Source organism: Echiichthys vipera, assembly GCF_963691815.1.
Source record: "Echiichthys vipera genome assembly, chromosome: 14".
NCBI lineage: Eukaryota > Metazoa > Chordata > Actinopteri > Perciformes > Trachinidae > Echiichthys > Echiichthys vipera.
The window spans coordinates 13,015,209-13,041,414 of NC_139839.1; the positions used below are offsets into that span (position 1 = coordinate 13,015,209).

Here is a 26,206-nt window from a genome sequence, read left to right on the forward strand (position 1 = left end):
CCTGGAGCCATGAAACCAGTCCAAGTTCTTCCCGATAGAATTTAAAGAGCTGCCTTGTTGCAGCACTAATTGGCTGATTGACAACAGGGCCGTGCATCCTCTAATTGAGCTGCCATATACAGACTTATTCAGGACGCTTCAGCTAGGTTTAATTATGTTATTATGCCTATTGTCTCTACTGACAACCACAGAGACAAACGAGCTCATATCTGAATTCTGTGGTTCATTAATCCAAATGATTTTATTCATATGTTTATGGTTAAGTATGGAGGACTAAACCTGACTTAAGTCACAATAAATAAATACATGCAGAAATAAATGCATACATACATAAATAAATAAATACATGAATAAATGCTGAAATAAATAAATAAATGGGATCTCCTACCTCATTAACAAATGGACACGGAAATACAGAAGTAAATAAATATAGGTGAACAAAAATGCAAAACATTTATTCATTCATTCATCTTCAACCGCTTATTTCTTTATACATTTATTTATTCCTTTATATAACTGCTTTTTTATTTATTCATGTATTTATATGTATATATTAATGTATTTATTTATCAATCTCCATAATTAAAGTCTGTGTTATTTAAATGCAGTGTCCGCTGGTTCAGCCTGAAAGTATATTAAATCCACTCTTATTGCTCTCGTTCAACAGTAAAAGTTCACTGCTGAAAACTGAGCCAGTGTGTCTTAACAATGTATGTCTTCAAAAATAATCTTCCACACCTCGGATTTACTTTGAATGTATTTCTAATTGAATGTAGTAGCCTACATGAGGTTTGCAAATCTGAAAAATTATATTAGAGCTCCCCCTATAGCTCATAGTGGCCGAAACAGACAAAGCAAGCAGCTGCTTGATGTTCTGCAAACCAGAAAGACCTTTGAGGTGGCTTCTATTGCAGGTCTACAAGAGGAGCAGATGTTCTCACATGGAAGAGTGTCATATGATGAATGAATAGGTTTGCAGGACAAGGAAAAGAGGGGAAATGAAAGCCTCTATAGCTGCATCTGTGAACAGGCTGCATGAATAGAGGCAGGCGCACTGACTAGATAAGATAGCCTTTAAGAAGGAGGGAAACCTTTAGAATTTGAATAGCAACGTTGAGATGCAGCTAAATGGATCGCAAATATAGTTAACTCGGAAAAAAACATGAATGTCACCCTAATGAGATGTTTATTGCGACCCTGTCTCATTTATGAAATCACTTTCATAGAAAAAGAAAAGCACAGTCTGTTGGTGCGTTCAGGTGCTGTCGGAATACTGAGGTTTTGAGCGAATAGCGCTTTGGGATGCGAGATGTTCTTGTTTAGTATGTCCTCTGTACATTATGTCCTTATTTCTCTGTCTGTTTTACTTGAAACTGTTGTATATTTTCACATGAATAACAAAGTTTAGTTAGTTGGAACTACAACGATCAGACTGCATCGCTGAATAATAGCAACTAATATTTTATGAGACTATTCTGTATGTTTAAGATATCAAACTGGTAATAAGTTACAACCAACTTTACGTGCTATGAAACAACAAACTATCGCGGCCTATTCTCTCTCTATAACAAAATGTCCATTCTCTGTAGGGTTTTTTTCATGTTAATATTATCTTTCTGGGTAAGATAAGATAAGATATTCCTTTATTAGTCCCACAGTAGTGAAATTTACAGTGTTAAGGCAACAAAAGAGGATATTGCAAATAACAAAAGTATCAATAACATGCAAAATACAAAATATAATAATAATAGTAATAATAATAGCCTATGTACACAATAAAAACAGTTAACAGTTTAAAATAGCTAAATACTGAAAAAAAAATACAAATAAAAAGGTTACGTGACAGTAAAATACAAAAACTCACTTGTTTGAACTGGTTTTTGTCTCGTGTTTGTAATTGTGTGTTTAATTTATTTCATTTTGTTTCCATTGGTATTTATTTTTTACATGCTCGTTTTACTGTTTGGGTCTTATCTCAACAATTGTATCATGTGAAACACTGTGACTGTCTGTAAAAGGTTCTATATCAAATAAACTAATTATTATAACAAAAATAATCACATAAAACACTGTCTGATACGCTGTAGCTGCTGTCCAATAAGTAAAATATGTATTTGGATATTCACTAATCTTAAAATATGAAATTGTAATCCTTCACATTTAAAGTGAGCTGGTAAAAACGGGCACAACGTGAAGGCCTACATACACCCTGTGCTCTATAGGTGGCGCTACACACCCATGGATGCTTTCTACCCACGGGCACTGAATCTACACATATTGGCGCCATTTTGGAGCTAGGAGGGGGAAGAGAGCTGCAGAAGGAGGACACGATTGATCACAATTCACCGTTAACAGGTAAGAAAATGCAACAAATAAGCGAATGTTTTTCTAATTGAAACGTGGGAATATTTTCAGGCGCTGATGCTGCGAATAACAAGTAGTAATAACCCCGGGATGTATCCGCGGAGTAGCCAATGTTTCCAGCGCTGAAAAGGCGGAGGCGCAGCCCGCCTTGCTCGCCCCTGTCCTCGGATGCCGTGTCCCGACTCACAGCGCTAGTGTGACCTGGTCCTGCGGCGCTAAAATGGTTAGCTAGTGAAATACTATTAGGCTCAGTGTCCTAGCGGCGTGAGCAAACAATGCCTCGACTTGTGCTGTATGATTGAGGTGGCAATATTTACAACGATATAACGGTAGTTAGCCGGGATGTTTTGTTCGGTGCAGCGTTACTGTCACTGAGATTGCTGCTGCTAACGTTAGCTCGGCGACGCGAGCTAACGGGAGCTAACTAGATTAGCCTCGGTCAACACTACGGAAACAAGGCAGTCTGGCTCCACTATAGTCCCTGGCCTTGACATGCTCCTGTACCATAACAATAACAGGGTTTGTACGGGTGCTGGAAATCCTTGAAAATACTTGAAATTTAGTGTGGTGTTTGAAAAGTGCTTGGATTTTTGAATAAAGTTGCCTGAAATGTATGATTATAATATATGATATAACACAGAGAAAAATATTGAGAATGATAACAGCTTTTTCTGACATTTCTGGGCTATATTTCTGTCGAGTTGGTTTGGTTGGTTGTTCATTGGACATTAACATCTAATGTAATGTGCGCAATAATAATTACACTGAAGAAACTGTGTACTGTATACAAAGATGTAGTTAAGCACAGCTGTAAGGTGCTGGAAAAGCATGAAAATGCACCTTGAAGTGCTTGAATTTGACTTTGGAAAAGGTGTAGGAACCCTGCTATAAGCACCTGTTCATAACATGGTTCTTTCTTTATCCGTAAATGTTAACTATCTTATGTTTAATTCACATCAATTCAGAATAGTAATATCAAGCAAAAGTCATATTTAAAGCGTATCATCATTTACTCCCAGAATAACTACAGGACCAGTTTGAATCTAGAGGGAGACCTAAGTAACTCAGAGGAAACGGGAATTTAAAAAAAGATCTAATACAAAAAAATAGATGTGTGGCAGTATAAGGTGTGAATTTATGGAATAATCTTGAGGAGGAACTAAAATGGTGTGACTCAATTCACAAGTTCAAAAAAAAATAGAAATATATGGTAAAGAACAGGGAATACAGCAAAGAAGCAAACCTGTGGCTAGAGATGCACCGATCCATTTTTTTCCGATCCAATACTGATCCAAATCTCCTGTTGAATGAATGAACCGTGCCATGTTAGTGGAGGCATCAGGCTTGACGTAAATATTTAGCCTTGTTTAAAACAGGTAACAAATTAACACAGATATAAATGTACTTTGCTATTAATAAATAACAAAGTGTAAATTAGCAGCAAAAATAAATAACACTTCCATGTAAAGTTTACTGCTAACAGGTATTTTAAAATGTAATATAAAACCCTAACCAGTGTTGCGAACATAGAATTGAAGTGACTAGATTGCTGTAACTTTATTGCTGTGTATGATATTAATAAAAAAGAAATGACTCGGTCAGAATCGGCTTCATTCATCCCATTTCCGATCCAGCTAATTAGTTAACGTCGGAGCCGATATCGGATCGGTGCATCTCCTGTCGCATTTAATATTTATTTATGTATTTTCAATGTTTTTTGTTTGTTTGTGACTATTTTTCTTTTGACTGAGTGCCTTGAGTTAAAATATGCAATACTCTAAATGTAAGAAGGTTAGGCATAATAAGCCCTACACCTTTTCAGTCAACGTAAGATCTTTTGTTGCTAACTTGATTGTTACTTTTGTTTAATTTGAGGCTTTATATTTTGGAATGAAATAAAATAATTAGATGAAACAAACTAATTTATAATATCTTAATTCACTTAATACGGTGGCTGTTCCAATGCTTAATTTTATTTCAGCATGACTCTCTTTCTTTTATTGCAAAGACATCATCTCGTCACGTGAATTATTTAAGTTATTGGTTAATGAGCTCCGTAGTTGATACATTTAACGTTACCAGATTTCGGCATGGTTGAAAACGGCACACCTGGTCTCGTGCGCACAGATATAAAAATAGCAAACAATAAAGGGCTGTGTGAGCAAGTCACAGTTGTAGAAAACCCCAAAGACAGGAGGAGTTATTTATAAAATATTGGACACTGGGGCATGTTTTGTAAATCTGATAGGACAGTCAGTGAAAAACCCACATGGGTCAATGTTTTACCAGGAACAGCTTTGTAGCAGTTCTGACTGGAGTTAGGCTAAATTTAGTTGTTTGGTCATTAGTTTGTCCCCTTTCTAGATCTAATGCGGGCTTCAGCAAAAGTAGCTTATGGTATGCCACTATGGCATAGTGGCAAAAGCCGATCCCTGGAGAGGTATGCTAGTACAGTGGAATAAACCAGTCCCCTGACGGCTTATCGCTCATTACAGTGGCATGTACCGATCGCATGAGTTGTATGCTGCTTGTGTTCCACCGGCACAAAACTTTTGTGCAGCTTGAAATGGTCACTATCAGTGACAAACAGTAAAATATTATTATATATCCATGCCTTGTCAACGTACCCAAAGTCAATAATAGAGCTTGCCTTGGCTAACATGGCATTGGATAGACTAGCCACTGTAGCCCGTCTGACTAATCAATAACAGAAATATAGAGTGAGTTTAAAGCAAACTAATGCTAACTGCTTGTATTTTTTTTGGTATGTTTATCAGTCGAAGGCATTCACACATAACATTATATAAAACTCCAAGTTGTGGAGCATTAACCAGGCTTATTATTTATTATTCACCATATAGGCTACTTTGAGTGAATAAACGGTTGCTATCATCTAGGGATCGACCGATATGTATTTTTCAGGGCCGATGCCGTTTTTTTGGCCGATACGGAGAAATATTAACAACAGGTGAGTTAGAACAAGTAAAGGGTTAAGGCTAAAGTCCTCAAAGCAGCGGCCCGGGTTCGATTCCCACCTGTGGCCCTTTGCTGCATCTCACCCCCTCTCTCACCCCTGTTTCCTTTCACTATCAATTAAAGGCATGAAAACACCAAAAAAGAATCTTAAAAAATATATATATATATTAATGTGTTCAGCTTTGCCGGCTGTTTTAGTTTACATGTCAAGTGACTGCAGGTGAAGCCCATTTCCTGATTTTGCTGCTTCACAATAAAAGCATTTGAATAATACAATAACAGGAGTCTATGGTGAAAAATGTATAGGGAATAGACGTGTTTATCCATTTCTAAGACACTTGGACCTGTCGTTGTGTTGTTACAGTGAAATTAGTGCTGCGGGAAACCCTGATTTATCAAAGTTTTAAAAGCTCTCCTTCAGTCAGTGCAGCACCCTCATATATGCTGCGATGCGTGTCCCCCAGTGAGTGAGATGCACATACACACGCTTCTGAAAAACGTAGCAACCATTGAACTAGATTGCTAACGCTAACGTTTGCTTAGGGCTCTAAAGCATACTCTAGATAGGCCACCATGGTGCACTTATCTTAACTGCTACATGGTAAATGTTAACACAAATTAATATTCAACTACGCATAAAACATATGTCTCATCTTTAAAGCTCTTCTTGAGCAGGGCTTGCGCTCAGGTTGCTCTATGATATCACTGTGATGGCAAGGGAACTCCGCCCTGCTCAGAGTAAGGAGAGAGGGAGAGAAAAATAAACACACTTCCAAACCTCCAGCCAGATGGTCGCCAAATAAAACTCCTACAACACTGCACGGAACCACAGAACAAAGTTGGCATTACTTAATCCTATGACCAGTGTTTGTAACAGCTACAGTATAAATACATAGAGACATAATGGCAGCAGTTTTATAGACAAGGCATTCGGTATTCGTGTTTACATTTGGACAAACTAGCTTAGCTATAGTTTCAAGCAAAACACATACAAAGCATGCATTTTGCATTCGTGTTTCCACTTTCAAAGTGTAGGGCGCTATTTCAGCTAAATTAAACAGTTCAAAGATGCTTTGAAAGTTTAAAACTAAGAGTTGTCTTGAAGAGCAGACTTTCAGCACTCTACTAGTGGGGGAGGGGCTCTGCACAGTCTGCAAGTGACCTGCAGCGTCTCCAGCAACACGGCGCTGCCTGTGGACGCCTGTCTGTGAATAATGCTGTAAAAAACTATCGCCGAACACAGAAGCCCGCATCAGCCGATACCGATACATGTAAAAAATGCTAATACTGGCCGATAATATTGGCCAACCGATGCACAGTAGGCATAAACAGCTACAGTAGCCCTACAAAAAAATCACAATGATAGTCTCCAGTTTGTTTCAAGGAGGGGAAATGTGTGCCATGTGATTTAGCAGTGTTGTCTCTATGTAGATGCCATCTCGTATGTGTTCTTTGCAGATTTACTACGACCATGTCTCATTCTCATAACCTTTGGACTGATTTCAATCCCTCCTTCTCTGCTTTGTTGTTGTTTCTGGCTGGCCCTCACTGGTTTAGATCTGGTTTAGAGACATGCTCCGTTCAGAAAATGTCTTTTTCGTTTAATTTGGGGAAAACTAAACTTTTTGCTAGTGCAACCCTATTCAGCCGGTTTCCCTCACTGTGTGTTTGTGTGAGTGCCCATGTGGAGGTCATTGAGTTCACCCTTATAACCAGCTGGTGTCCAGTCCTCCCTCTGTTTGCTGACAGTCACTCTCTTCTCTGTGATCACCCACAGGGTTAAAACAAAAGAGGTCTGTCAGGGTTCAGATTAGGTTAGGAGAGCTGCTCTGAGTCTTCATGTTTCTGCTGGCAGCTGCGTTAAAGGGGTAAAGTGGAGAGAGCAGAAGCAGCAGACACATGGAAAACCTTCACTGAGGGGGATAGCAGCAACTCATGTTAAAGAGGTTCAGTGTTGCCTGTGTGTGATGGTTTACTGCTGCTTCTTATTCAAAGTGAAATATTCCCTGTTGGATGATACCCAGACAGACCCCCCCAGGTCGAAGAATACTCTACTCCGATTGGCTGCCAGTCATATCCCTGTGTGTATCTGGGTGGTAGAGCAAGAGAGAGATGAACTCAAATTTGGCAGCAGCTGTGGGGTGGAAAAGAAGGTCAGAATCAAACAATTTGGCCGCCTGCCAGTGTCCAGTGTGTGTGTGTGTGTGTTTGCGCTTGGCCCTACTTGCATTTGTCTGCCGAGTGTGTTTTTATAAAAGCTCAAGTACAGTTGAAGAAAATTGTTTTGTTGTTAATCAAAACTCAGTATTGCGGTTGCAGCCCTTATATCAAACCCAGCAAGGGCTTTTGTCAGACGGAAGATGTTTACCCAGACTGCTTCAAAATAATCAATTGTCCTTCAGTGATAAAGCAACACAAATCACGAGAAGTCACAAATGAGACTGAAGAAAAGTCATGTCCATTCATTTAACCCATTTAGTAACAGTATGTTGCTTGTTTTGTTGAGCCCCCTGGGAGAGGTGGTTTTTGTGGAATGAGATAGTGGAGCACAGAAGAAAAAACGTACTATTATGCCCAGAAGCTGCAAATACCAGTGCATACCACACTTCAGACTACTCTTATACTTTACATGTTAAAGAAAGTAGTATTTCAGACCAGGGGGTGACAGAATTCACCTTGTGGCGAGTGATGTTTTTGCACCGTAATTCTGAACTAAAGACAGAAATCTGGGAAAGGACTATGGATTAGACTCTGTCCAATATCTGGATTTTCATTTGTCATGACTTTCTGCCCATCTGTCCTTTGGGATACGTCAAACAGACACAATGTCATGCATTTTGCCAAGGTGTTGTGACCGTAGCAGATCATACAGGAAGTTAGCAGCTACCGTTACCTTCTTGTAACGGCAGCCACCTGCCACTTAAAGTAGCTATGCCCTTAATTATGCAGAACTTTAAGCCTTAATATGATTGAACCGGTTGAGTTGTCATGAATAGTGAAATTAGCTATTACAGCAGGGCTCATCGCTAACTTAAAATTTGCCACTGGCATCTTGGTAACTGTTAAGGCCCCAGCACATGATACCCGGTAAAAATGCGATGCTCCGGCGGTTCCATTAATTTCCGATGGAGGAGGCCGTAGCGCCCAAGATAGCGGCTCGCACAGCTCAGATTTGCCTCTCTGCCGCTGCGCTCAAAGTTCAAATCAGTTGACTTTGACCTAGTTGCAGCTGACCTTTCAAAAGCGCAACCAATGAGATAGAAACTTTGAGTATGACTTTTATGTTTCCTAGGCGACCAGAGAGTAACATTAAGCTGGTTAGAAAGATGGAGGAAAAACTTGTGTGTCTGAGTTTTCCAAGCTTTTCAACGTTACATTAAAGTCTTATCACGATCTCGGAAGAAAACGTAATGCTTGGTAGTTTTTAAGCAGTCACACCATGTTTGTGAATCGGCTGTTATAATCCGACTGTTAAATACGATGTCTGGGTCCAAACGCTTCGTTGTGAACAAAAACGATCACCTCTAACGACAGACACCTTTTTCATCCATAAGAAAGAGGTAAAATGACAATTAAGTTGTATTTTTAAAACTCAAATCTGTTCAAACAACAGGGACCACGGCACTACTGCGTGGCTTGGACCAGCTTGGACCCAGAAATTATATTTTGAAAGGGCGTTACGCCACGACTTAACAGCTAGATACTAACATTGATTTAGCCGTTGACTGGGTGTCTGCCCCCAACCTCACGTGAGCCCAGCGCTAAAAGCTTGTCATGTTAAGGCCCCTTTACTGTCGAGCCCTGCTATAGAGACCAAAACTGATTTTTGTAAGAGGCTGTAAAAATGTTTATTTTAACGTGGGGCTCTATGTGGATTTGCTCTATTTTGGAGCCAGCCTCAAGTGGCCGCTCGATGCAGCATTTGTCACTTTAGTGTTGGCTTAATTTCTCAGACCTGGAGGTTGTAAATTGTCTAAGATTCATTGAAATAAGTACATTGAACCTGAACATAAAAAGCCTTGATCAATGGAGCTCAGATACTACAATTCACCTTGTCAACAGGTTAAAATAAAAAAAGAGCCTGAGTAAAAGGTGGGAAAAGTGTCCATAAGTTAACGCGATAAATCTTATTCACTGTTTTCCATTAAGTACCCTAAAGCACGGGGCATGGTACGGATGGACAGTGTGAGTGCGCCCTTTACCAGAGTTTAGGTTAGGTTACCCAGGTTGCTCTCTGGAACTGAAACTCCAGAGTTTCCCTCATCTCAGGATTAAAGGGACCCTAAATTCCCATGCATTTCTGTGCAAGTGACTGTTGCCAACAATTTTATTTATTAGTATTGATTGCGAGCGCTGTAGCATGGCCGCAACAAACCGGGCTGCAATGTGATCGAACGTGTTGAAGACATATAATTCAAATATTAAAAAACATAATGATACATGAATGAATATTAGGCAGCCCTTAATATTCTAACCTGTTATGGACATTATTTTTAGTAAATATGTTTGCTTTTAAACGTTTTTAAATCAGATGCAGATGCTTTTCCACGCCTGGTAAAGTTGTGAATCGCAAGCTCATTAGCAAGGCTATTATTGTCCATCTGGGCTCCTGTAGGTGCCGTTAGCGTCAGTCAGTAACGATCAGGAATGGGGGTGTTTCACTCGGTATCGAAAAACTGATCCTAATTATCTGGGCAGCAGTCAAGTTGTAAATTTGTTGTAGTGTAACATTAAAACAGGAGATGATTTACTCTGTGCTCAAAGAGATGCTCAGAGCTCCTAGATGACGTGAATAACACCAGGCTAACTATGCTTTTTTTTGGTTTGTTTGTTGTTTCTGATTTGCTACCGGTTTTGTAACCCCCGTTCTTTTTTTGATTGGCTGGTCAGTGACAGCTCTTGATTCCTGCTGGTTCCATAGTGAGAGCAAAGAGAGCGAACCAGAGACTTTTTGGGAGCTGTAGCATATTATACATTGTTTTTCCGCGTGAGAAATACAATGTGTGTCAGGAGTGGGTGACCAAAGACTGAAAAGAGTGACCATCGCGCACAATGCATGACACTTAATAGGCCTGGACTTTTAATTAAAAACAGTTGTGTCATAAGGTCTTACTAAAAATATATAATGGTCAAACTATTATTAATAAATATTTGAATATATTCAATTATTCATAAACAAACAAACTTTGAATATGATACTTGGGTAAAAGTCAGCCCTAATGTGAGGGAAGGCATCAAGCTTGACATAAACATTTAGCCTTGTTAACAAGTTAACACAGATATAAATGTACTTAATATTATTTATTAACAAATAACAAAGTGTACATGTAAAGTGCAATGGAAACAGATATTGTAAAACGTAATATAAAATATAGCAGCTGCCTGAAACCAACAGACAATGACTCAATCAACTTAAAACAACAAAAATGCAAAATAAACAGAAGATTTTAAGTGACTAGATCACTGTAACTGTATTGCTGTGTGTGATATTAATATAAAAGAAATGGATCAGAATGCTTGATCAGCCTCATTCATCCGATATCTGATCGGTTTATCTCTAATACTGATGCAGGTCAACAATAGAATAAGCTTACCTCCGCTCTGTCGGCAGCAACGTTTTTCTTCAGGAAAATGTGCTTTGGTTAGACTTCTTCTACTCTTTGGCTGGCAGCAGTGTCCCTGTCAAACTGCAGAGCTGATTGATTAAAAAATCTTCTAGATAACACAAAGCTCCACTTCCCAACAAACTCTTTTCTGTAGGCAATCCTCTCACTCCAGTTCCACACAAGTTCCAGCAACATGTCCTCTTGCGAGATTTCAGAATGAGATTTTAGAACTATAACATCAGCATCTCATCTCATCTTCAACCGCTTATCCGGGGTCGGGTCGCGGGTGCAGCAGCTTTAGCAGGGGACCCCAAACTTCCCTTTCCCGGGCCACATTAACCAGCTCTAACTGGGGGATCATGAGGCGTTCCCAGGCCAGTGTGGAGATATAATCACTCCACCTGGTGTTCCCAGAGGCCTCCTTCCAGCTGGACGTGCCTGGTACACCTCCCTAGGGAGGCGCCCAGGGGGCATCCTTACATGAACCGAACCACTTCAACTGGCTCCTTTCAACGCAAAGGAGCAGCGGCTCTACTCCGAGTTCCTCACGGATGGCTGAACTTCTCACCCTATCTCTGAGGGAGACTCCAGGCAACCCCCTGAGAAAACCAGTCAGACACTTATAAAAACAATCTGAGCCTGTCAGTGGCAAAAACAAGCACCTTTTCTAGAACTATAGTGACAGGACGTAGTTGCCCTGTTCAATTACATTGCAGCCCGGTTCTTGGGGGTCACTCAATACTGGACACATTTTTTTAAAAGGTTGCCGTTAGTCCACGAAATACATGGTGAAATAGAGCCCAGGTTAAAATACAGAAATTTCCCTTTAACAAACTCAAGAGTTTTTACTAATCCTGCTTTCTGAAACAGGGCCCAGGTTAACAATCTGGAAAAGTGAGATGCAGAGTAATTGTATGCTATTATCCATGTAAAACAATTATACCATCCAATAAAGATTGAGGTTGGAATTTTTCGAGAGCTGTTTTTAATTTTCCGTTTTTTATAAATGCATTTGAACACATTCTTTCTACATGTTTTCCTGACAAGAGGTGTCCAAATCCCTGATTTGTAAATGGCACATGCTCAAAACAGTCTTTCTGTGTGAGACACCTTCATCAGAACGGCAAAGACCAACTAACCGTTCAGTTTTGGGGACTTGGGCGCTTAACTCGTCAGCTAACCAATCTCCTGTGGAAACACCTGCAGCACATATCACCTATAAGTTACTCAACGTTTGACGCTTTGTCAACGTGGTTTCTGTTTATGACTCCAGATGTACAGCACAGTCATTTCCATTGGCTTTAATGTATTGATTTCTTATCATGTGATTTCAACACTGATGATGTTGAGTTTGTGGTCGATTTTGTAATATGGACAATGATGACTGAAATAAAACACTAATTATTTAGTCTATGAAATGTTTCCCAGAGCCAACTGTATTTTTATTTATTATTATAATTATTAAATCTGACCAACTTAATTCAGAGATATTTTTATTAAATGTTTATAGAAATTATTATTAATATAGTTGCAGTTTTTTGACATTTGGAAACCAAAGATTTGATCTTTTAATCAAGAAAATAATTGGAAAATGGACAATTATTGCTGTTTGTTGAAGCCTTTCTTGAAATATTGATATAATATTATTCAAACTAGTTTGACTGGGAGACAACTTAGATGTTCACTGAACACAGGGTTGGGTGCTCGATCCCCATATCCTCCTGTCCACATGTTGGGGGTCATACCAGTGGTTCGTGTAATAGCGCTGTAGTGTGTAGGTAAATGGAAGGCAAAAACACGGCTGTAGAGTGGCTTTATACTGTGTTTCTTTTCACAACAGACAAGTCAAGGGTTGGACAGTTTATTTAATTAATTCAGTTAACTTTATGTTTATATTACCCCCAGATTATTTATGAACACTCTTGCAGGGCTGGACCCCCCATTATATTTATTTTTCATCGTTGTTGTTTGTCTTTATTGATTTTGTCTCTTGTCTTCATGTGTAATTGTATTATCGTTGGAGCTTTTGATGCAAGAAACATTTCTGTGCAAACAGACAATAAAGTGTTCTCTTATCTTGTTCACCATGTGTAAAATGTCTACATTGTGAGTATTCAAAAGAAAGGTAGATGATAAGTGGCTACATGATCAATTTTGAGTCACAACAGTCCTGTAAATTGTGGCGTGAATAGAGACATGAGGCTGGAGGAACGATTTGTTTTGGTTAATAGTGATATTTGGCTTTTTTTTTAGATTGTAGTCTTTAAATGTATTGATCGCAAAACATCCAATTCTGTTCAACAAGCTTACTTCCCGCTTACTCCTGGAAAATGATTGGCTTTTAAGTTTTAACCTTGGTACTGTAATTAATGCACTGACTGCTATATTAAATACTGTAGATAATTTATGAGGCTCCAGTATAAAGTATAAAATAATATGCATTTAAACTTGTGTATATTTATGAAGTATGAGTCAGGCATCGGTTCGTCTGACGTAGGTAAGATGCAGGAGGTAAAATTACGTCAAAATCCCAGGTGGTGTTGCCAAATGGCAGTGTAAAGTGCAGCATGGCCGATCTGGCAGTGTTTCCGCTGGTAACGTTCTGTTGTGACGGGCCGCACAGGGAGAAGGAAGGAGAGTTGACGCGCCTGAGATGTGACCCGAGACAAGATTATCATATCATTATCATTTATAAAAATGCAGCACAGTGACAGCAATGAATGCAATGTGGAGCAACTGCTTTCAATCCATGCTGGACCCGTTCATACGAGTCGGCAACCGTCACTCTGTCTGAAGTGTAGTTTTATACACTTAACTGATAAACCAAAGGATTGAAGCCTACAGTAAAAATCTGTTTCATGATCAGAAAAAGGTTTTGTATCACGTCTACATTTCTGTCCACACTCATCAGGCTCTCTCTCTCCCCAGGGAAGTACATGTTTAAACATTATCAAAAAAAGAAAATGTTTTTTTGATAAAACACTCTTATTCCACATAATAAACTATCTGGCCATGAGCAGTGTCCTAAATTGAAAGTCAAAGCACATCCGCGTCATGTGAATGCCCTAAACATGAATTGGGTGTAATCCTTGACAGGCCAGTGGTTGTGGTAACGAAATGTGGAACACAATGGTGGCAGCAGCTTGCGGTGAAAAGTCAGCTTGGTCCCTGAATGCAGTCATTTCATCCCTGAGTCAGCTTTTAGAAGCTATTACTCTGTTGAATATTTCACAAGTCAATAGCAGACTTTTTTGGAAGCTTTGAAATATTAAAAGATTTTCCTTGGGATCCAAACGGGCTGGTTAACAATGGGCCTTTTTTTCAAGATTCAGTTCTTCAAGGTTTTAGGATTTTTGTCCCTCTTTCTGTGAACTGTCTAATTTATTACAAACACCACTCTGTCTTTCCTCAGGCAGTGAAGAGCTAAAGAGAATGGCTCACTCTAAAGCTCGAGTCACAGATGGGAAGGTGACCTACCCCCCGGGGGTTAAGGAGATCTCTGACAAAATCTCCAAAGAAGAAATGGTCCGCAGGCTCAAGGTCAGTGAATACTTTTCCTCAGTGGTTGCACTGATCAAGGGGGGGATTGTTAGGCTTTTCAATATAATATTGTCACATAACAATGTTTGTTTTGTTTTGTTTTTTACAACAAACAGGGTGCTTTAAAGTGTCAGTATAGGTGTAATTCACCAGAATTTATTTATCAATTATTGCTGAAATCTATTATCTGAAGTTTGATTTTTAACTTTTCATGGTGTCGCACACTGAATCCTATGGATGGACTTTATATCTCATTGTCTTTGACTGATTAAACACTTGAGTCAGTAGAAGACTCACTTACCTATTTAACCACTAATCCCACCCCCCCAACCCTTCTTCTAGATGGTCGTGAAGACCTTCATGGACATGGACCAGGACTCCGAGGAAGAGAAGGAGCTGTACCTAAACCTAGCCCTCCATCTGGCCTCAGACTTCTTCCTCAAACACCCAGACAAGGACGTGCGTCTGCTGGTGGCCTGCTGTCTGGCAGACATATTCAGGATTTACGCCCCAGAGGCGCCCTACACCTCACCAGATAAACTCAAGGTACGATGCTGCAAAATGACATCACTCTGTTCCACCAGGATTAAACACTTTTGTCATTACGTAACCCTGTTGCATCTGCTCTGGAGTACTCACTTAATTGATTTGTATTTTCATTTGCCAACTTTTTTGGAAGTTGAAATGTGTGCAGCATTTGGCTGGAGACTTGACACCACTCACCTGTTTTCATAGAGCTTCTAAATACTAGCAGTTTGTGTTAGATGCCTAACAACAGTGTGGGAGGGTGCTTTATGTCTCATGTGTTAAAGTCACGGATTGTGCCTCAGATGTGCTGATGTTTTCTTTTTGTAAGGCCTGAGGAGAAGGATTTGTTTTATATTTGCTCTGACAGTGTTATGTGGCTCGATGACTCTTTGCTCTTGTTTGAGTCTTAAACAAAAATAAATGTTTACTTACTAATTAGATGGACACAAATCAGCATTCAATAACATGTTAGTTTTGCTAATTACTACATCTGTGTCTGTAGCATTGACTTTGTGTGTTTCTTTCTTGTCTCCAGGACATTTTCATGTTCATCACAAGACAGCTCAAAGGACTGGAGGACACGAAAAGTGCTCAGTTCAACAGATACTTCTACCTGCTTGAGGTATGTGACAGTGTGTTAAGGCTGATTTATTCTCCAATTTCGTGCGTGAATAGAGACGTACGTTATCAACGTATTAAACATCACTGCCCTCATGCTTTCATGCGTCCTTTACGTTGGAATGGACGTTGAGCAAAAAATCCTCTAGAGGGTGTTGTTCAGATTCCAAAAAATTACTCCAATAAAGTTTGGAAAAAATAAGTTTATTACAACACCAAACATGGGAACAATGGAGGAGATAATGATTCTGTGTCTATTGAGAAGGAGGCGAAAACGCAGGCATCGTTTTAGACGGCAGTGGTCTGTGAGACCACTAAATATATCCCGGAGTGTGGATGGAGATTCCCAGGCATTGGTTTTTACAGATGAGAGAAACTGACGACGAACGTCACTTTCAGTATTTCAGGATGTCCATCGGGGCTTTCTATGCCTTGCTCGCTCCTGCTATTCACTGCACTTTTTTGTTTACAATGCCTGACACTGCCCCCACTATTTCTGGTGGTATTGCAACGTTTGCTCCGTATCGGTACGCATCCACAAGCTTGCAGGATACGGTGCAGAAATATGGACGAAATGTATGCAGAGTACAGACAGAAGGCTCCGTCCATATATCTAACGTAGAGCAGAAAAGAGCCTTTAATGGATCTGTGGTTTTCAGTGTTTTCTTTTTTTTTAAATTGCATTTGAAACTGATATTGAATCTCCTTATTGAGTCTGAATCCCTCATCAAATCTAATGGGGTTTGTCTTTCAACGTTTAGCCTAGATACTTGCTTTAAACGTGTATCTACATATATAAATAATTAAAACTCAAAGATCTCTAATCACCTTTTTTGTGTGCAAAAGGAAGAAATGTTTTAGGGTGGCAGCCTAATTAATGCTCACATCCTGTAGCAACGATGTGAAAATGAGATGCGCTGCAGATGGTTTGAAGTGTTGATTAAATGTATCTGGCACATTGAAATAACAGGTGTAGTCTTCTCACTTTGTGCACTTTATATTTCACAAGCGTATACAATCACTTGAAGACTCCGCAACCACTGAGTGGAGTTTTCAGGCATCTTGTGTTTTGAAATGAACAATCTTGAAAATGATTGTGGAAAACATATTATTCCAAGCAGAACAATGTCTTTAAACATGTCTGTATGGGATTTTTTTAGGATGAAGCTTAGCCTGAAATGTTAAGGATACACTACCATGGCAACTTTAGCCAGACTTTTCTAAACCTCCTTTATGAAACTTTTAATTTTTTGGAAGTACGCCTGGCTTATCTGGGAATCTTTATGAAATACGCCTCTGGATGAAAACCTCCCAGTTCTGGTTCAGATCTGCAACAGGTTGTATTGGCATTTAATAGTTCTTGCTGGTTTGTTCTTGGTTCAGTGATATTTTATTTAATAGTGTGTAAATAGCAACAGGAATAGTAAAGGTTAATGTGAACTTAACCTGCGCAGGACTTCAGTTGGCAGTGATGACAGACTGACGCTCACTCTCCTGCTGTGCAACAGAAGCTCACAGGAAACAGGTTTATCAGTATCTGAAGTGATCTGGAAGTTTGGCTTTTCTTCCCCTTCAGGCTGCAGCAGACCCTACGACCGAACTCCATAAAACAGATAATAAATGTTGTATAGCTTTTAAAAATATACAAGGCTAAATCATCTCAGTATTTTAGGATCATTTTTGAAGCATATGCTACTCTGATGATCTTCAAAGTGCTTTTGATTATTTCTTGGATTCTTTCTTTTCTGCTTCTGATTAAATCAAAGCACAAATTGAGTCAAGCAAATACCTTTTGTTTGCAAGTAGATGCTTATTAAGATTGTGATTAAAAAGACATAATTGGACGATCGGAAGCAATTGTGAGATGGAGAAAATCCAAGCAGCGGTTTTAATGATATTAATAGCTTTTCACGTCATGCAACAGCAGTGAAATCCAAATAATTAGCTTCAGTAGTCATTAAGGGGTATAAAATGAAGTTAGTGTAGTGTAGTTTAATATGGAATGGGAGATTAAACTAATAATCTTAACCAAAACCTGGCAAACTATGCTAACAGAGCTTGTTTATTCTAGTTGAATGCAGCTGTAATCAAGGGGTGTTATCAAAAGTGCAGATCATTTAGCCTCTGGACGCAATTGGTAGGCCTACAACCAATCACAGCAACGAAACATCGATGCTTGGCACGCAGCCAGATCACAAACGTCAAATTACAGCTAAACGAAACAAGTAAACTAGTGATAGTAAAAGCAAACGTGAAGTATTACTGAAAACATTTTATGCGAGAAATGGGCAATTCAGAAATAGAATCTTGAGTCACGTTTGATCAGGGTTGCTTAGTTTGACTGTGATCTGAGTTTTGTGTGCCTCGTAAATGGCGCTGATGGCGATGCTGTCAGTCATCTTCATAAACCCGTCCCTCAAGAGATTAATGTTTGTGATTAGTTCCTCAAATCGCAAGCTGCAGGAAATATGTTTGAATGGGAGAGGAGCAAGACGTGTCTCCCAGAGCAAATGAAACATGAGCTCAGCAGATTTCTCTGGTTTCCAGGCTATAAGAACTGAAATAAGTGAATCAAAAGACAGTAACTAATGGGAGAGGTGTCACTTGTAGTGATGAACCCACATAGAATAATCACCTTAATCTGCAGCTCTCCGCAACTTTGCAGAGCATAATATTGAGTTTCAGCTCATTCTTTAGCTATCTGGCGATAGCTTTACTGTTTTAATCCACTCTCACTGCTCTCACAGTTTCTTTTTTGGCTGCAGCAGACTATCAGAGAGAAAAAACTTAAAAATCCACTGTACACTACCTGCTCAGCACCAAACGGCATACTGACATACTGAAGTCAGCAACTATCTCGTGAACATAGTGGAGTATTTAACAGCTAAAGAGAAATTTCCCTCAGGACTTGGTAGAGAACAAAATCAGAGCTAAAAGAGAGTGAATATTCGACTTCCATTCATCAGGAGACAAACACAACTGATGTTTAAGTAAGAAGATAATGTTACTTTGTTACTACTGTATGTGTAAATAAATAACAAGCTAACAAGTTCGACATAGAACCTTAACGTGTCAATGTCATGTTCACAACTTGTTTCTGCTACATTCCAAGTGGCCAAAGTAGTTGTTGCAGGTTTATTGAACCAATAGGCAAACATGGTTGTCCCTCAACGCCTTACCACATTCTTCTTGTACTTTACTAGTTTGCGTCTGCATTGTAAATTGCTTTGTCACTTACACCCTGCCTCCTCTCTATTTGTTCAGAACATAGCATGGGTGAAGTCCTACAATATTTGCTTTGAACTTGAAGACAGCAATGAGATATTCACCCAGCTTTACAGAACACTCTTCCAGGTCATCAAGTAAGTCCTTTTTATCAAAGCCCACCTCATTGTGATTGTTAATACTTTGTATGTCCATCTTGTATTTTTCCACAATCCCTCGTTTTCTTTTTGGCTGCAGTAGCCCTCAGTGTCAGAGATTGTAGCACCCACTTACACCTAAATTTGTCTCCACTGCAACATCATGAAACAATAGCAGTCCAGTTGTGTCTGTTTGATTGCCTGCCCGCCCTCACATCCTCTCTTTCCTCCTAACTGGGCTCTTCATTTCACTCTGCTGAACACAACCTTGAGGGCTGAATTCTGCAGCACAGAATTTGGCTCTTTGCCATTAGAACAAAATTGTAGGTTGTGTGTCAAGGTTGTGCCAGCGCAATGTTTTTTTTATTTATTATATAGGAATAATCTAAAAAGCTCTGCTTGACATATATTGTGTGTGTGTGCGTGCATGTGCGTGAGCGTTTGTGTGTGTGTGTGTGTGTGTGTTTTAATACGCTTTTGCCTCCGCAGATATGCAGATCATTATGAGCGAATACACCGACCCTCTTTTGTGTGATCACTGCATCATATTCTGTTTGTGTGAGGACAGTTTGTTTTCAAAACGAGAGATTCAGCAAGTGAAAAACATGACATGTGCAAAATACCTACTGTCAGCAAAGTAAATCTTGACACACACTTGGTTTCATCAAGTCAGTTTCAGTCACTTTGGCCCCCCTTGTCTTGTTTCCCTAGCAACGGCCACAATCAGAAGGTGCACATGCATATGGTGGACCTAATGAGCTCCATCATCTGCGAGGGAGACACTGTATCGCAGGAGCTGTTAGACACCGTGTTGGTCAACTTGGTGCCAGCGCACAAGGTATGTGCACGAAATATAGACGCACATGCACTCAACAGGCACGAGCATACAAAACTCAGCGTGCATTTATGTATACGCATATATCATTACGCCATGAGCAAGATACATGAAGGGGCTCAGTATCCGACTGAGTTACCAGTATATCATTGTCCATACCCTGTAATTCAATGAGACCCCTGCAGGTGAGAAGATGTAAAGCATCTTATGTGTTTGTGACATCCTAATGGGATTATTATTGAGTGAAAAACAAATGATCAACACCTTTAATTTTCACATTCTATCTAGACTCTGTCATCTGTCTGCGTGTGTTTTCTGACCTGCTGTTTTATTTATCACTTGTTTTTCTGTGCATCTAGAATTTGAATAAACAAGCGTATGACCTGGCCAAAGCGCTGCTGAAGAGGACTGCTCAGGCTATTGAACCTTACATCACCAATGTAAGTTTAAACCTCTGACACATTTTTATGGCTGGAAGCATTTTTTTTTATTTTAACGGTGGGCACTGGGCAGTTATATGCACCATGTGATAGTCATAAAATGCAGAAATTATACTTGTCAGGGCTGTAACAGTTACTTGTGAAACGGTGAACCTTCACTTCATCTCACACAGCCTAAAGAGAATTACATGATACCTGCACTTCCAGTGTATTTGAACCAGGGCTACTGCAAGGTTAATATCTGGGGGAAATGATAAAGCTAAGTGGTACATCAGCCATTATATTCAGCTGTTGAACCTGAAATATTTGTGATAAGGCTCACATTGTTTACATGCAGCTTCGGTGTTGTATATCAGGTTTTTTGTTAGGGCGATGTCATCATGCAATTACTATCACAAAGCTTAGAGGCTTTCAGGTGCAGCGAGGGAGAGATCCCCTATACTAAAGCATAACTTGGAAGAGCTTCTTGTCACCAAAATCGCGATAGTTGGTTCACGCTCATACCGCTGTTCTGATAGGGAATGAAATGAGCCACTCTGCTCTGACGTTATTGAAGCTGCATTAGTGGGCTGCGGCCGCTTATTGTTTTACATTCATACGCCTAGGTAGCGGGCACCAGCTCTTAGATGCTGCGCCTGAGTTGTATAATGGCTAACAGCTACTGGAATAGGGTGAAGTACTTCCACAACGGGTGGGCCCGGGTTCATGCAGAGCAAAGGCGTGATTGAGTAAAACACTGAATCCCTAATGGCTCCAGAGATGCTGTTCTGCACCTGACCTTTGTCCTCACCACAGAGGTTGTGAAGGTCACAATGACAATAAATCAGCTTGTGGTTTTTACAGCATTCTTACTTTTTTTTGAGTGTCTGCCTCTACATCTCTTTTTTTCTCTTTTTTTCAACATTTTTGTTATAGATTTTTGTAAAAAAAAATAACTCAGTATAAGGGTTCCAGGAAACCACAAACGGCATTCATGTCGTCACCGGAGCACAGAAGTATTAAACAAAGTGTTGTACACAAACAAATCAGTCACTCAGCTCAGTCAATTATCCTAATGACAGACTGCATCTCAGTTCTGCCAACAATATGGTAGCTCAACTTCTGATATCAGAGATCCACAATTTAATATAAGAATGAAAGTAATAATAGTTATTTATATAACAATGGAAAATAAAACCAGACAGGGCAGTTGTTGCCCTGTCACCATACTTAGTAACATATTGCCTGCCAGAAGTACTTAATTGTTTTGCTCAAAGACAGTGTAGTCTGGTTCCAGTAATTATTTTGCATTTGGGACAATTTTGAGAAACTCCTGTTGTAAACCCACTATAATTATAGAAGAAGAAGAATTCCTTTATTAGTCACGCAACGGGGAAATCCGATTTTTTCACTCTTATTATTATTATTATTATTATTATTCATGTTACACACACACAGGCCCGAAATACACACACATGCACAGACAGGACCTATATACATGCAATTAATGGAGAGATGTTAGAGCGAGAGGGCAGCCAGTGACCAGCGCCCCAAGCAGTTGGGGGTTCGGTGCCTTGCTCAACAGCACCTTGGCAGTGCCCAGAAGATGAATTGGCACCTCTCCAGCCACCAGTCCACGCTCCATGCATGGTCCACACAGGGACTCGAACCGGCGACCCTCCGGTTCCCAGCCAAGTCACCTATGGACTGAGCAATGGAGAGCAAACATTGTGTGAAATATTATATTGCATCTCCATAAATCAATAACATTTTTATATTCTGGAAGGCAACAGCAGAATTACTTCCCATCTTACTTTAACTACTGCGATCTTAGGCTGTGTACACCACCATGTTCAAAATGATGCAGAAGTCCATCCGTTCTGTTTCCGGCAGAAACACACCTCAAGAACGATCCTCAAGAATGCCTTGAAAAAGGAGCTTTATGTCGGAAAAGTCCCAGCTTGTGTTGCAGGACCGTGTGGGATCTCTTTCAGATGTGTGTGTAGTAACCGTTCTTCCTCCCTCTCTGCTCTGTTCCTCAGTTCTTCAACCAGGTGCTGATGCTGGGAAAGACCTCAGTCAGCGATCTGTCCGAACACGTTTTTGACCTCATCTTGGAGCTTTACAACATAGACAGCCACCTGCTGCTCTCAGTGCTGCCGCAGCTGGAGTTTAAGCTTAAGGTACAGAAAAACACACTTTCAGTGAAACATCGGAGCACCAAACTGCTTTGTGGTTTTTCAGTCTTACCTTATGAGTTTTTTGCTGTTTTGACAGAAAAAGCAGTTATAAAGATGGAAGCAGCGAATGCTTGGGTTAATAATGATATTTAGATTTTTATCTACACACCAGACTAAAAACCTAGAATTCTCTGACCTATTACACAGATTTACACATTTTCATTTTCTCTGCAGGTTTGTTGAATCATATTAGAAAGATAAAACAGTCAGCATAATGTTGTGTCTGCAGTGTCTCATAAAGGCCTCCTGCTGATGGATAGCGCTCATTAACTGTTCAGAGGGAGTGCAGATCACTGCCGTCTCCTCAAAATAATAGCTGCGATATAATCTCTCCCCCACAGACTACACACTGTCCCTCTTTCTCTCTCTCATGCTCGCTCTTGCATTGTCTCACCCTCACTTTTTTCATCTATATTTCTCTGCGCTTGTTTTCTCTACTATCTCTCCCCAAGGCATTTGTTCTTTCATCCTCTCCCCTTCCTACCTCTTGTCCTCCTTTGTCTTTACTTCTCATTGTTTCTGCTGTTTCCTCTTCTGCGTGGCTCTTTCTAAAATAAGATTGATTCGATACCAAAGAAACCTTTGTGTTATGAACGCGGTTATGTTGCCAATGCAGTCAATGTAAATGATTGGGCGTCTACATTATGTCCATTCTATACATCCAAATTTCTGTTTTTTTCCTTCTTTCTCTCTCCCTCTCTCTCTCTCTCTCTCTCTCTCCTTCCCTCTCTCTCTCCTTCCCTTTGTCTCTGCAGAGTAATGATAATGATGAGAGGCTGCAGGTGGTGAAGCTGCTGGCTAAGATGTTTGGAGCCAAGGACTCTGAGTTGGCCGCACAGAACAAACCACTCTGGCAGTGTTACCTGGGCAGGTGGGTTTCAGCGTTTCAGATCATTGAAAAGTCTGAAACACTCAGCCATATTTGATATTGGATCAGAGGGGTTAAAATGTTTTCTCAACATGCCGTTTTTGTTTCTTTTTGTGGGTGGTTCACTGCTGGGATTCATAAAAAACAGGGTTGTTGTTCTAAAATAAAGCGTTTGTTGTAGCTTAACCCCACAATCACAGTTGGCTTGGTAAACAAAGCTTTGTTCATGTTCATCTTTAATAGTTTTAGATTTGTTTTGTTGCTATATTCATTTTAAACAAAAATCTTGTTTTGTGAGATCTGTGTCTTGGTTTGGGACTTTGTTGCAATGGTCCAGAACTCTGCTGCTCGCCTCCTCACTCACACCCGCTCCCGTGAACACATCACCCCCATTCTCTACACCCTCCACTGGCTCCCGATCAAACAACGCATCGACTTCAAAATACTCCTCCTCACCTTCAAAGCTCTCCACCATCTGGCACCACCCTACCTCTCTGACCTCCTTACCCCCCACCGCCCCTCCCGAGCCCTCCGATCCTCCTCCTCCCTAACTCTGACCATGCCACCTTCCAAACTCAAAACCTTCGGACACAGAGCTTTCTCTAGAACTGCACCCCGACTCTGGAACTCTCTCCCCCAGCCCATCCGCGACTCTCCATCACTCACAACATTTAAATCCCGTCTCAAAACTTTCCTTTTCTCACAAGCCTACAACCTCCCCTACCCATAACTACATTCACTCCTGGCCTCTGCCCCCCGACCCCCCCCCCCCCCCCCCACCCTCCTTCCGCTCTCCTCACCCATTCAGCCCCCCCCCCCCCCCCCACTGCTCTTCAATCCATCCCCCCACCTCTATTGTTGTACCTGTTTCTGGCTATTTGTCTGTATCACCATTACCCCATGCCCCCTTCGCCTTGTTTTCCTGTCATCCTTGTCATCCTTGTCTCCTGTTGTTTATCGTCTATATATTACCTGTCCTACTCTGTAAGCGACTTTGGGTCTCTGAAAAGCGCTATATAAAATAAATGAATTATTATTATTATTATCACGGTCATTTGAGTGAGCTAAAGTGTGCATATGCAGCAAATACCTGCTGGGTTAATTCTCTTTTTTTTGTAGTGGAATTGCTGATATTAAACTGAATTTATTTTCCCCAAAGGTTTAATGACATCCATGTGCCTATCAGACTGGAGTGTGTTAAGTTTGCCAGTCATTGTCTCATGAACCACCCAGACCTGGCTAAAGACCTCACAGGTAAATAAGCTGAAATGCACCGACCTCTTTTCAGACCCTTTTTGGGAGACATGCTCATTTTATTACATGGATGTGCACTTACAGGCACCTAATGATTAGTTAGAAGCCTATTGTTGTTCCTTTCAAGTGTGTCATTTGTAAGAAATTAGACGCATTTGTCGTATGCTTTCTATGTTGGAGGTGGCCGTTTCTCTCACATCCCTTTCGTTTGTTACTGTTTTCCTTTCCCAGAATTCTTGAGGGTCCGATCACATGACCCAGAGGAGGCTATCCGGCATGATGTCATCGTCTCTATAGTAACTGCCGCCAAGAAAGACTTGTCTCTAGTGAATGATGCGTTGCTCAATTTTGTAAAGGAGAGGACTTTGGACAAGAGAGTAAGTGGGCAACTCCTGTGTGTGTGTTAGGACTTTATTCATTTTATTTGTCAGGGACAGTGCCTATTGATGAACATTGTTGTAAATATGCCAGAATTAGCCGAGAGGCAAGTTTCCCATTGTTCCCCAGGCGAGGTGTAAAGTCCAAAAAATCAAGACGCAGGTTTAAAACAACAGTTTCGGTATAAAACGTAGGACTTGTCTGTATGTTCTCATATTGTTTGTCAGTGTGTTGTATGTAGCCCTTGTCAATATGGCATGAAGTTTAGCACACTTTTTTCCATATCGTTCTTTTTTTCACAATATAAATTAAATTACTATTTCTGTTGAGCTTAAAGGTTCCCCAGAGTACCTGAAAAATGACAATTATGTATGCTGCACATGGAAGCACATAGTTACATTAAGGTTTGCTGCTGAGGAGCCTTGCAGCTTGTTCCAGGGGATGGGTCTAATTTCTGGTGAGAGTGTAAGCCCCTGTACTCTGCGGGCCTTATTAGATGATGATGATGATCCACGTAGTTTGTGGTAATTCCCGCCCTGGTTGGCACGTTTTCGGTTAGATAACATTATACATCACCTATCTGTATTGTGTGGGAATTTAGGTAACACTATCCTAGCCACATTTGGGAAAGTCTCGTCTATTTTGTGGGCAAACAGGTCTTTAAGTAGCCAAAGTGTTTCCACACCACCATTGTCTTATTACCTCGCTATCCACAGAAGCGCTTGATGTTTAAGTTTGCTGATTCTTCCTGTGAACTGTCTGGCTATGTTTGGCTAGTGATAGCTTTGTCTCTGGTTTGATTGTTTCATTTCTAGTGTTTTCTCAAGCAGTGTAGCTTGTTTCTTTTAAAAGGTTTTCTTTCTGAGAACATTTCCTGTTGTGTGATCTGTGTTTATCCCGTGGATCGACTACAGCCATTGTAGCTTCTGATAAAAGTCTCATTTAACTCGTTGTCAGGATTGGTAAGTTCTCTCTGATCATCTTTTCCTATCTTCCTTCATCAGTGGCGTGTACGTAAGGAGGCCATGATGGGCCTGGCATCGATCTACAGGAAGTACTCGCTGCAGGGAGAGGGAGGGAGGGAGGCCTCCAAACAGATTTCCTGGATCAAAGACAAGCTGCTCCATATCTACTACCAGAACAGCATTGATGACAGGTTTGCTTGCATGTAGTCCAGTCTGTGATATAAACAACAGAGGAAAGTGAAACCGCTTTCAT

The 26,206-nt window shown here is 40.4% G+C and overlaps 1 protein-coding gene across 1 annotated transcript in view; it reads left to right on the top strand.

Annotated features, from left to right (window-relative positions):
- Window positions 1–2,296: 2,296 nt before the first annotated feature.
- Window positions 2,297–26,206, top strand: part of pds5b (PDS5 cohesin associated factor B) — a 36,947-nt gene continuing 13,037 nt past the window's right edge. Inside the window, exons 1-12 of the mRNA XM_083926624.1 lie at window positions 2,297–2,355; window positions 14,359–14,486; window positions 14,829–15,032; window positions 15,550–15,636; window positions 18,897–18,994; window positions 19,706–19,832; window positions 20,189–20,269; window positions 22,291–22,431; window positions 23,244–23,359; window positions 24,516–24,610; window positions 24,842–24,987; window positions 25,993–26,144. Coding sequence (XP_083782750.1) covers window positions 14,379–14,486; window positions 14,829–15,032; window positions 15,550–15,636; window positions 18,897–18,994; window positions 19,706–19,832; window positions 20,189–20,269; window positions 22,291–22,431; window positions 23,244–23,359; window positions 24,516–24,610; window positions 24,842–24,987; window positions 25,993–26,144 — 1,355 coding nt within the window. The 5' untranslated portion in view covers window positions 2,297–2,355; window positions 14,359–14,378. The remainder of the gene's footprint in view (window positions 2,356–14,358; window positions 14,487–14,828; window positions 15,033–15,549; window positions 15,637–18,896; window positions 18,995–19,705; window positions 19,833–20,188; window positions 20,270–22,290; window positions 22,432–23,243; window positions 23,360–24,515; window positions 24,611–24,841; window positions 24,988–25,992; window positions 26,145–26,206) is intronic.